The sequence below is a fragment of the Talpa occidentalis genome, unplaced genomic scaffold (genome assembly GCF_014898055.3).
Source record: "Talpa occidentalis isolate TD23 unplaced genomic scaffold, MPIMG_talOcc4v2.1 talOcc4.10, whole genome shotgun sequence".
Lineage (NCBI taxonomy): Eukaryota > Metazoa > Chordata > Mammalia > Eulipotyphla > Talpidae > Talpa > Talpa occidentalis.
The window spans coordinates 82,622,987-82,635,356 of NW_023600993.1; the positions used below are offsets into that span (position 1 = coordinate 82,622,987).

Consider the following 12,370-nt stretch of genomic DNA (forward strand, 5'->3'; position numbering starts at 1 on the left):
ATGTCAGACTTTCTCGGAAAACTGGGAAGATCTGACAAAATAGGAAAGTCAGGAATGAACTAGAAATTAACAATGGGGAGGTTCTTTAGACCTTTATTCTCCTGCCGCCACAACTCTGAACACGCAGCGGCCAGCTCTGTGCTTTCCAGGTTATCCGCTGCATTAGAAAGTCCTGAAAGTTTAATCTGGTTCCATGTATAAGGAAAACAAGACCAGGAGGAAATGGAAATTCAAGCCAGCCCGTCAGAAGCAAAGTAGAGGGCACTGGGGTGTCCCAGCAGACAGGTGGGATGCTTCTCCTGGCCATGGAATCTGGCAAGGGCGGGTACAACAGGGGCTCGGTGAGGACTTCAGGATCAAAGCAGCAGGGCAAGCTGCCCCCAACCCCAGCTTGGGGAAGGGAGGGTCTCCTCCACCGTCACCCTCAAGGGCCCACACTGCACTCTTAGAGGCTGCATTCGAGTCTCCCCAGCACCGGCTCTCAAGCACGCTGGAAGCCACCCGGGCTCCTCCTGAAGGCCTTATCTTGGCGCGGGAGCGCACGCTGGCACGGGCCCCAGCAGAAGACTGAACGTTTGGCTCCTGCACAGACGACCCCTTGGGGCGCCGCAGCGGGGTGCAGAGAGCCTTGCCAGTTCCTCTGTATCGCATCCTCTGAACCCAGCGACAGTGGCCCAGTTCATTCTGGGTGCAGGGCGCAGAAACCCCTTGGAAGGGTGGACTCTGAACTGGGAACCTCAGCCGACGCGGTCAGAGCGGAGCGCGCTCAGCGCCCCGGGCTCTCTAGGTGGGAAATCCTTGCGCCCACCCTCTGCCTCTGCGCAGAAGAGAGCTGGGGACCCCGGGGCGGAGTCGGGGGCGGGGCTGGGTGCACCAAGCCTCGTCCGAGGCGCCGGGAAGAGCTGAGGGGGCGGAGCGCCAACTCTTGCGGGAAGACTGAGACCACCACGCGCCGGGGAAGTGCTCTCGGCTTGGAAGAAAGGGAGCCGCCGCCCAGCCCCTCTACGCTGCGCCTCCCGCGGGGCAAATCCGGACCCCCGAGGCGGGAACCGAGGAGCTCGGCCCACACCCCTAGCTAGGGTACCTGGGATGGTAGAGCGCGCTGGGGAGGAGGCGCGGAGGCAGGTACGTTCTGGGCATGACCGGTCCGGGGGGCTCCACGGGTGGGATGGGGTGGGGGGCGTCGTCTGGGTTGGGGGGCGCAGACGCCCACTTGTTTCTCTGGGCTGTGTGGGTGGGGAGGGTGTGAAGGGATTCGGACTGCTTTGCCTCCTGCCACTCTCCGAGTGTATCCGAGCTAGCTCGTGTAAGGAGTTGGTACCAAAAGATCCTCTCATCCTCGCCCCTTCCCCAGGAACCCGCTAGGACGGGGCAGGGGGCGGCCGGCCGGGGCTGGGGTGCAGGAGCGGGCAGAGCGACCTAGCGGGTAGCTGGGCAATCCGGCCATCACCAAATTGCCGGGGAGGGCGCGGGCAGAGCAGCACCTTCCTGAAAGGTGACCAGAGCAGCGCCTTGGAAAATTCCCTTGCGCTGCCTGCTCCCCCCAACCCCTTCTTCTTCCCGCCCGGAGGCCCCGCGTGCTGTGCTCTAAGAGCCGGCTTTTCTGACTTGCATCCACCCCTGCCGAGGCCGCGCCCCGCGGGACCACGCTTTGGGTTCGGGTGTGTATGGGTACCTGCTCCCGGAAAGAGTTGGCGAGGGCAGGGGGTGCATCCCACGAAAACGGGACTGGTACCTGCCCCAGTCCTGACGGCCCACGCCCTCTCCTCTCCCCGGCCTAGGGGCTGGAGAGCCGCCAGCTTTAGACGCCCAGAGGGCGGGACCCGCTTATCTGTCTCAGCCTAAGCAGTGACTTCAGGGATGGGCGGCTTGTGTGAGCCAGAGGCAACCCTGAGACAGGGCAACCTGGCTGCTGTCTTAGTCACCTTGGTACGCACCCCGGGTGGCCGCAGGGCAGGCTGGCTTATCCCTACCACTGCTGTCCGCTCCTGGGTCAGTGCCTGTCCCTGGCTCTCCCACTCCTGCCCAGCGCAGCCCAACCCAAGGTACGGTCTGGCCCGCTTCTTGCTACCTGCAGCCCCCTGGTCCCATTCCTGGAGTCCAGCTAAGGGGATGGGAGCAGGACCACTAGGGTCCCATGCCAGGGGGTGTGGGGTCCCAGTTCTTTTTCTGGTCCAGCGCTCAGACTTTATTTCCTCTCCACTGGGCATCTTCAGGCAACGGGAATGTGAAGGATACAGGCAAGGAGCGCAGTTCAGTCCTCAGACCCGCCTGGGTTCTCGCTAACCTCTCTCTTCTCGGCCTTGGAAACTCTTTGCAGTTAAGCTGGGTCTCAGAGCAGCCACCACTTCACAGGACACAGCTTTGGTGATGGGATGTGGTGCCCCCAATCAGAGTGGATTCTTGGTGGGGAAGTGGGAGCTCAATGAGGGGGGTAAGGCAGCAGACCCACAGGGGGTGGGGGAAGAAGTAGACAAAGGATTTCTTTCTAGCACTCTTCCCAAAGCTCAGGGGAGCTGCAGGAGAATTCCCTCCCTCACAGCCCCTCCACTGCAGAATCAGGGTCGGGATCCTCATGCACTCATCCAGCAGAGCCCATCCAGCCCTCACAATGTGCCAGATGCTGGACTGGGCAGCAGGAATTGGATTTATAGGAGGATTGGGACTCAGAGAGCATAACTCACTGGCTCAAGATGACTCAGCCTGTCCATGTGAAAATGGATTTGGTGTTTTCCAAGTGTATGGTTTGGCCATGACAGAGGGAGCAATGTTCTGCTTGGAGGAAAGACCCAGTCCTTGGCTTTATTGTCCCTGGCCAACAGATGGTACAACATTGTGACTACCACAGGAGCCTGGACCAGCTTCCTGGAGCAGTCTTGTAAAAAAAACTTTCAGAAGACCCTGTGGGAGTTGTAGGGAAAGCAAGTGTGACTGTAAGAAAAGCAAACTGGTCCTGGTCCTGGGCCCCTGGGAATTAGACAAAGATGCATGTCCTTCTGGGGTGTCTCTGGAGAGTCCAACTCATTCTATGCCCAGTACCTCTTGGTAGCCAGTGGAGAGTTTCCCAATTTCCAGATCTCATGTTGCCTCTCCCAGTAGCCTGGGTAGTTCTGTCTGTGGGTAGGTAGTGGCTCTGGTTGGCCTATACCTGAGGAACACAGGAGATACTACCAGGTGCTCTTCTGCATGCTGCCTGCTGTTTGTGTCTCCATCCAGGATCTAAAACAATGTTTTGACTCTTCCCCAAAGATACAGGCAAGGAGTAAATCTTGCTGAGCTTGTGAGAGTGAAAGAACTGGCCCCTCAGCTGGGATCACTCAGAACCTCGAGGCTCCCACACACTAAAATACCTGCAAGCTTAACCATGGCAGCCCAGAATGGAAACACCAGTTTTGCACCCAACTTCAACCTACCCCAAGACCATGCCTCCCTCCCCTTCAACTTCAGTTACAGTGATTATGACCTTCCTCTGGATGAGAATGAGGACATGACCAAGACTCGAACCTTCTTTGCAGCCAAGATCGTCATTGGTGTGGCACTGGCCGGCATCATGCTAGTGTGTGGTATTGGCAATTTTGTCTTTATTGCTGCCCTTGCCCGCTATAAGAAGCTCCGCAACCTCACTAACCTGCTCATCGCTAACCTGGCCATCTCTGACTTCCTGGTGGCCATCGTGTGCTGCCCCTTTGAGATGGACTACTACGTGGTGCGCCAGCTGTCTTGGGAACACGGCCATGTGCTGTGTGCCTCGGTCAACTACCTGCGTACTGTCTCACTCTATGTCTCCACCAATGCCCTGCTGGCCATTGCTATTGACAGGTGAGCGGGTTGGGCAGGGGTAAAGGAGGGGGCTGAGCCAGGCTGCCCATTTGCTCACTTGCTCCCTGGCAGTTGACATGAACCCAGAATTGAATGTCTGTCATGGAGCAAGGGGAGACTTGGTTTGTTCAGTTTGAGCTCAGATCTCCCCAAATGCGGGCAAGAGTAACACTCCTGAGCCCTCCAGCTCTGGACTGTGCCCCCAGGCGCCACATCTGCTTCGGATATTGGCCAGTCATATGAGCATGATTAGCATCACAGCCAAAGACAAAAGCATTAAATTTGAGCAGCTGCTACTTCACCATCAGTGAGAGTTAAGGGCAGCTTCCAGTCAAGATAACATGAGCCAAGCTTTTTGCAGTCACTACAGGATATGGAACATTCCATCACTAGTGCCCCTCCTTACCTGTCAGCCCTCCTTCCCCAGATAACCACTAACCCGATTTCTCTCATCATAGTTGTGTCTGTTCTTTAATATCATAAACATGGAATCCCATAATATGTACTCTTGTTCCTGCTGACTTTGTTGTAGAACTGATTTCCCAATAAGATTAACAGCTTGTTTGAAATAAAGGGGGCAGGCCATGCTCGCCTTTGCTTTTTTGCATATATCCACGTGCACATTTGCATATATTTGCATGAGACATTCTAGAAGTCCTTGCTCTAATATAAATTTGCTATGTAAATTTATATAGTAAAATGCATAATAGCAGCATATGACAAATCTCACACATTTACGTGAACAGTTGTATGCCAGCGTCAGATCACTAGTAACTGTTTGAGGGGGGACAGTGGTGCCACACCTTTTTGGTTGACCATTGTGAACTGTGCTGAAGCTCATTTTAATGATGTTTTTTAATTATCTTTTTTCCTTTTTTGTCTCCATTTCCCACTCATTCTGGTGCTATTTAAGCTTGTTGTTCTTTCTAATCAACCAGTTGATTATTTTTTAACTAGGAGAATAAATACACACACAAGTATAAGAGGTTGCTACTGTTTTATAACATTATTCCTGCAGGAAAAACAGTTTTGTTAATACAACTCTGAGGCTCTCCAGTCCCAAAACTAGTGTTTGTGATATGCAGCTATAAACTACTGCACAAAATGCAGGGAACCGGTCTAAAGCATCACTGGATATAATTATCAGTGTCAGATTCCACCCTGCCCTACCAAATGGGAATCCCTTGGGCTATTGTCCCAGGAATCCGCATTTTTATGCAATTCCCTGAGTGATTCTGATGTTCTTTTAAGTAAGAATTATCGCTATTTATCCCCTTTGTCCCACTGAAACCTTTCCTTATAGTTTTGTTTGTTTGTTTTTTAATAACAGCATTTTCTTATGAAGCAACCATCCTGATAAGACACAAAAAGTGGTTCTTTTTTTCAGGCCAGCTCTGCCCATCAGCAGAGCAGGAACTGCACTGGCAGTTCCACATTCTCCCCGTCACTTAAGCTGGAAAAAATACCGTCATGTTTTGCCTTCTCCCTGTCCCACCCACCCACCCTTCGTGTTCAGCCCTTGTAATTGTCCTTTCAGCCTCACCTCTTGACAAATCATCATAAGACTCTTCTAACCTGTCTCTTTATCCCTTCAGGAGCTCCTGACTGTCCCTCATATCTATATTCATCCATAGCAAGTTTTTCCTATAGGCAAGTGGGGCTTATCCCTGCTGAATAGCTCTTGGGTATAGATCATACCTCAGAGTTCACACAGGAGTGAGGGCTGGGAGAGAGTCACTGTGAGAGCTGTTCTAGAAATGCTGCACAGGTAGCCAAGAGGGTTCTAGAAGCCAGGGAAGGCCGTTAGAGACAGAAATGCAGGTTTGGCAAGTGGGAATAGACAGGTGTGCACTGAGATAAGAGGTTTGAGAAGGGTAGATGCTGGTAAAACCTGGTAGGTCCTTAACAGCTTGTGTGTCCAGCTACGTGCCCGTCCTATGTATATATCGAAACAGTAAAAGATACAGTTCTCAGCCCCAAAGGGTTTTCTTATCCATAAAAGCTAGAACAATCAAGTGATAAGTCAGAATAACTTGGATGAAGAAGTGATCATGTGTCACTGACAGTCTGGGGATGCCTCCTAGTCATCTCACCAATGACAGAGGGATTCTCTGGCCCTAAATAGCACCGGTTGACCAAACACAACACCTGACACTGGACAGACAAGACTAACAGCAGCTGATGAGTCATCTCCACTCATGGAGCAGGAGAGGGGATGCTGCACACCATGCAGGGCCCCGTAGGAGTCACACCCCAGGGTGGAAAGGACCAGCAGGGGCTGTGGGCAGCAGGCTCTGTAGTAACAAGAAGATGAGGTGACCCTTAACTCCCACAAAAGGTTGTCATAGGTTTGTTTGAGTAATTTTGATAGCTGGCAGGGAAGTGAAACCCATTTGGTTGAGAACTAGGGGTGCAGCTGGTCTCACTGACAGGAACTGGCAGAGCAAGGAAGACCCCCACTGGGTGCAGGGGTATACTCACTGCTAAGGTTCTGGGGCCCTGGGAGGTTCAGTGATGACAGGGTAGCACATGGAATTGCAGATCTTACAATATAGGAGCCTAATAAGTAGTACCCGCTTTCTCATTCAGCTATGAACCAGTTGGGGACAATAAGGCAAAATAGTAAGAAATATGGATGAACCAGCTCTCACTTTCCCCCAATAATTCTGGCATTGGATGTTGGGGCTTTTATTCGTGGACATGGGGATCACTTCATATTCAATGGTAGAATCAGATCAGCCTGCATAGCCTGACACAGGCAGGGTGGGAGAAGTATAGAATTCCCTGTGCACTGCAGTGTACTCCTTGGTGAAATGCCTGTCCTACTCTGTAGAGATACCGGCCTACACACTGCCATTTCTGGATGCCACAGGTTGGAGTGCCTATTGATTTCCAGGTTTAAACTGTTTCCTTCCTATCCTCATGCCTCTTTTCCTACTCTACCTTCTCCCACCACCTCTTCTCCTCCCATCCCACCCCTAATACACGGAAATTATTCCAGGACCCCAAATTAACTGAACAGGTAGTAGTAGGTCTTTCTGGAAATAAGGTATTCAACCTACACACATGAGCTCATTTCCCAAAAGGCTCTGACCACTTTCCCAGGCAGTGTGGCTCACCGGAAGGAGCAGGTGAAAGCCTCATGCTGCGAGCTGCTTTCCGGTAGGGTGACTTCACACGCCTTCTCGTCTGAGCTGGAGACAGCCCAGGGAAGTGCATGTAAAAGCTTTGTATCAAGAGCCTAGATTCTGAAAAATATCTGATGGCTTCTCTTATAGGGCAAATATAGGAGAACCCATCCCGATTCCTTTCCCGATTCCTTTTCTGCTCTCCCGCCTTCAGGATAGATGATGGCTCCTTGAGGTCCTGAACGCATGCCTGATGGCGGGCACCTGGAGTAGGGTGTGGGCAGAGGTAGATGGGATTCACCTGGGCTGAGACTGGGCTTTTAAGGGTGGCGTCACGGGGACGCCAGCAGAAGCCGAGAGAGAAGCTGAGAGAGAAGCAAAGCAGAGAATCTTCTCTGCTAAGGAATCGGGAAAAAAAAACTATAATAAAAAGAACAAATCTAGCAGGCAACTATAAATCAGACACATTCTGCAGGGGAGGAGGGAGAAGGATGAAAACAGGTTGGGGAAGAGCACAAGGGACTATGGTGATGGTGCCTGGGTAAAAGGGTGGTGAGAATTTTACGGGCCTACCCCTAAGAGGAGAAAGCATACACTGCACAAAAAAGGAAAACTGATGTAATATATATATATATTTAATTTTTTTTAAGACAATAGCCTGGATTCTGTACCATGAAAGCTGGGCAAGGCATTCAGCTCTCACTGGATACCTTACTTTTCTCCAAGTCCACCTTTACGTTCCTGCTGTGTATTACAGGATGACACCCCGGGCAGGAGAGAGAAAGCCCTTGTCCACTGCCTGAGAAAGGTCTCCACCTCTCTGGAGTCCACCGCTCCTTCACCCGTAAACTAGGAGCTACTTGGAATGAAAAATTTTGAAAGCATTAGGTTCTTGGGCAGAATGACAAGGCTGGGAGCCAAGGTGGTAGCAACAGGATTCAACATAATTCTAAAAGGGCACAGGTGTTAACTAGAGGCAGGAATGGACAAGTGCAGGTTTTCTGATCCAGCAGACCCGGTAAAGGAGGAGTCAGAGTCCTCAGTTGTTTTTGCAGGTCTTTTATTGGGATTTACCCGGTACACAGCAGGCAAGGGTGCTGGGGGGCCAGGAGGCTGGCAGGCTTGCCAGCCCCCAGCAAGTCCTCACTCTATCTGGGCTCTCCGGTGATCTCTGCTTCTGCTTCTTGGCTTCTCTCTCGGCTTCTGCTGGCGTCCCCGTGATGCCGCCCTTAAAAGCCCAGTCTCAGCTCAGGTGAATCCCATCTACCTATGCCCACACCCTACTCCAGGTGCCCGCCATCAGGCATGCGTTCAGGACTGCAAGGATCCATCATCTATCCTGATGGCGGGAGGGCAGAAAAGCCTGACATTTTTCTTTACCCTACATTAACCTAACACCTACTACATGCCAAACTTTTTACAAACACGGTCACATTTCATGTGAACAGCAGCCCTGCAAGGTAGAAGTCACTTTATCCCAAGTTTCATTTGAAGAAACGAATCTCAGAGAGGGACTGAGTGACTCACTCTAATCCCCAAAGCCAATCAGGAGGGAAACTGAGATCTGCTCCACCTGTTTAACCCAAAAAGCCTGTGTTGTTTCCATTAAAGAGCTTCACTACTGGAAACAGGAAATGATGTTGCTAAAAATAAGATGAGACTTGCTGAAGGGGACATGCTGGACTCATTGTGCCATTGTCTGCGCGTGTGTGTGTGTGTGTGTGTGTGTGTTTGGGGTCAGTTAAAAACGAATGTGTCTAAGCACCCATCATTTTGATCCATGGCTTCTCCCTCCTGCCAGGTACCTGGCTATCGTTCACCCCTTGAAGCCACGCATGAATTACCAAACCGCCTCCTTCCTGATCGCCTTGGTCTGGATGGTGTCCATTCTCATCGCCATCCCCTCAGCCTACTTCACAACCGAAACGGTCCTCTTTATTGTCAAAAGCCAGGAGAAGATCTTCTGCGGCCAGATCTGGCCGGTGGACCAGCAGCTCTATTATAAGTCCTACTTCCTCTTCATCTTCGGCGTGGAGTTCGTGGGCCCGGTGGTCACCATGACCCTGTGCTACGCCAGGATCTCCCGGGAGCTCTGGTTCAAGACGGTCCCTGGTTTCCAGACCGAGCAGATTCGCAAGCGGCTGCGCTGCCGCCGGAAGACGGTGCTGGTGCTCATGTGCATCCTCACCGCCTACGTGCTGTGCTGGGCCCCCTTCTATGGATTCACCATCGTGCGCGACTTCTTTCCCACCGTGTTCGTGAAGGAGAAGCACTACCTCACCGCTTTCTACGTGGTGGAGTGCATCGCCATGAGCAACAGCATGATCAACACCGTGTGCTTTGTCACAGTCAAGAACAACACCATGAAGTACTTCAAGAAGATGATGCGGCTCCACTGGCGACCCTCCCAGCATGGGAGCAAGTCCAGCGCTGACCTTGACCTCAAAACCAGTGGTGTGCAGGCCACGGAAGAGGTAGACTGTATCCGGTTGAAGTGAGCCGCTGAGTTTCACAATTGAAAAATCAGAAGATGTACTCAGAGCAGAAGTCACCAATAACCAAGTTCTCCAGCTGCGTGGGGGAGGGACAGCTGTGTTCAGTCCTCAAAGACCTGGATACCTGTTGGTCATTACATGCCATGTGAAGAGACACAGTCCACCGCAGCTGACGTTTGCTGATAGTTGCTCAGCACCTATTGTGTGCACCAGGCACCAATGAGATTAGACCAATTTATAGCAACTGACAATTGACTGAACACCTACTGTGTGTGCACAACACAGATTAGATTAGAGAAGGGCAGCAAGAGCTGATATTTACTGATTCCCTTCTGTGTACATAAATATTTAAATAACAACAAAATGGCAGAAACTATTGAAGTCACCAAGCTCTATCCAGGTATATGGACGGCTTCACAGAGCCCACAAATGACCAGACTCACTCTTCATCTTCCCTTACTCTGCATATCATCAGATGGAATGTCAGAAGGCTAGAGAATAAGACACTTAGACATGATAGAAATGTTAGGATAAGGTGGTCAGAATATGGGGTTTACAGTGTCATGGAAAAAGAGTCCTTAACACTACATTGAACCTTCCCATCCAATGCCTACCTTTCTAGGATATTTTCTAGGATTCTGCAAGGAAAGAATTTGTCTCTTACCCAAGTCAGTGTTTATCCGTAATGGTATGATTTCAAAAGAAAGAACCAAGAAATCTCTTTGCACTGATGTTTGATGTTTATCATTTTGGTTGGGGGAGACAGGGAGTCCTGAAATAAGGAAAGCATGAAGTTCCTGGCATCTTAGTGTAAAGGATTTCAGGGTCTCTAGTGTCAGGAAGGGGGGAAGGGCCAGTGAAAGAGATGATGCTTGCCATTGGCAATGAACATAATCTAAATGGACATTTTGCTAAGATCATGACCCCTTTTCTAAAACACCTCCTTGTTTTAAAGAATGAGCTCTACTAGAATCCAAAGACCTGAGTTCAAATCCTAAGACTCGTGTGACCTTGATATTTACTATTTTTGCATCTGTTTTTCAGTGAAATAGGAATGATGACAATATCATCTCTGCCTAATTTATAGAACTAATGAAGTCAAAGTTTGTGCAAGTGCTTTTCAACAAGTGATAAGACTGGATAAGTGATACCGAGCAATTTGTTTGGATAAGGAAATCCACCCACTGGGGCTAATTATGAGAACTACTTTTTATCCCTATTCTTTGGACCAGAGGCCCCGGAACTCTTCACCGTGCAGCCTATCTAAACTGGGAGGGTGGGGAGGCAGGAATCACTGCTCTCCATCATTATCAGGAAGATTAACCCCAGCATCTCAGTGACCTCTGGGCTCTGAGCATCCCCATGGTTAGAAGTGTTGAAAACCTTCCTTGCATGTTTCCAAACAGCACACCCCAGGACTGCATACTTCTGTTTGTATTATATAGTTGATGATTTGTGTACTTGTCCTCATTTCCTCCTGTTTGGTTTTAAAGCAAAGACTATATAAATGGTTCCTGGTTTGGAATTGACCCAAATGACCCCCATTTAGACAAGTAGTTTCCTATAGAGATTTAGTTGTTTGCTTATGTGTGGGTTTTTTTTTTTTTTTTAATTATTGGCTTGTTTGTCCATCAGTGAAGCTTCAACCAACATTTTCTTCCATCACCACCCAGCAGACTCACCTCCAACTCCATTTACCCTCAGCAAATACACACTCTACTATTAGCCTAAGCCAAATGACATCAATTCTGATTTTACCAAACTGCACAATGCATTCTAAAACCAAGCTAGTAAGTATTGGAGGTTATCTGCATTTTTGCAATTGTTAGTATTTTTATTTATTATCCTCTGACAGTTCTCCTAGTAAGAAGATTCTTTAAAGATAGATCGTTGTGCAACTGTTTGTGTCAAAAGTACATGGAGCTGTTCAGAAGCGAGGGGTGCCAAGTGCGAAAACAGATTGTGAGGAGAGAGTACCCAGGCCCCAGGTCTCTTTTCTTTTTATCCTAAAATGCACCATCTTTCCTTCATCTCAACTGAACTGAAACACATTTTGTAAATATCAGTGTGTATTTGTGATTTTCTAGTGAATAGAAGGTGTTATGTGTTGTTAAAGGAAATAATTAACATATGGAATCTTAGCCAGAGTGTTTAAGTGTTTTCCCTGCTAATCTTTTACATATGTGAGTGTATTTAGATATAAGTGAAGTGATAGCCATCTAAGCAGTTCAAACTTGAAACAGAGAAGGAACTTGTTGAAGACATTTTTAGAGCACTGGCAGCTCATGCCAGCAACCAGGCTCATCTTTGTTTATATCCCTCACGCTAACAACCCAGAAGTGTATCCTTGCATGCAAATAAGCAGAGGACCATTGTCTTTGCCCATGTTACCCCTGTGTTCAGATCATCTTGTTTGTTTAATGAAAACTTTGCATGGAGACTATTAATTCATCTAACTGTTAAGATAATAAATCAGTTGAACTTGAGTTTACCCTTGTCTTCTCAAGACTAATGATAAGTCTAAGATACTTTTAACATGCTGAGATATATAAACATTTATACATACTGTTATATACTGAAGTTTTAATCTCATTTCGAAAAACATTCATTTCCCTGGCCAGAATGAGAGAAAAGATGGTTTTGTAATGAAGCTATTAGCAATGTTTCTTTCAGCATCCAACATCTAAAATAAGTTGATTCTCAAAGTGAAAAAAAAAATTAAAAACTGGCATCAGGCCCTCAGGCATAAAAAACAATTCCAGACTTCTGAGGGAGAATGTGACACGTGGGAGGTGACTAGAAATCTTAAATTGAATTCTATTTCTAGGGGAAAATGATGGTTTTGAAAAATATAGCCTCAATTTAACCATTATCTCTCCCTTGGGCTCAGGACCACACACACCAATAAGACACCAGAGCAGGAAAAGT

General features: G+C 49.0%; 1 protein-coding gene across 1 annotated transcript; it reads left to right on the forward strand.

Annotated features, from left to right (window-relative positions):
- Positions 1-983: 983 nt before the first annotated feature.
- On the forward strand, positions 984-11,890 carry PROKR2 (prokineticin receptor 2). The gene is made up of 3 exons (XM_037521087.2): positions 984-1,125; positions 3,250-3,819; positions 8,749-11,890. Exons 2-3 carry the CDS (start codon positions 3,365-3,367, stop codon positions 9,443-9,445), a joined length of 1,152 nt encoding a protein of 383 aa, XP_037376984.1. The 5' UTR covers positions 984-1,125; positions 3,250-3,364; the 3' UTR covers positions 9,446-11,890.
- The last annotated feature ends 480 nt before the right edge of the window (positions 11,891-12,370 follow it).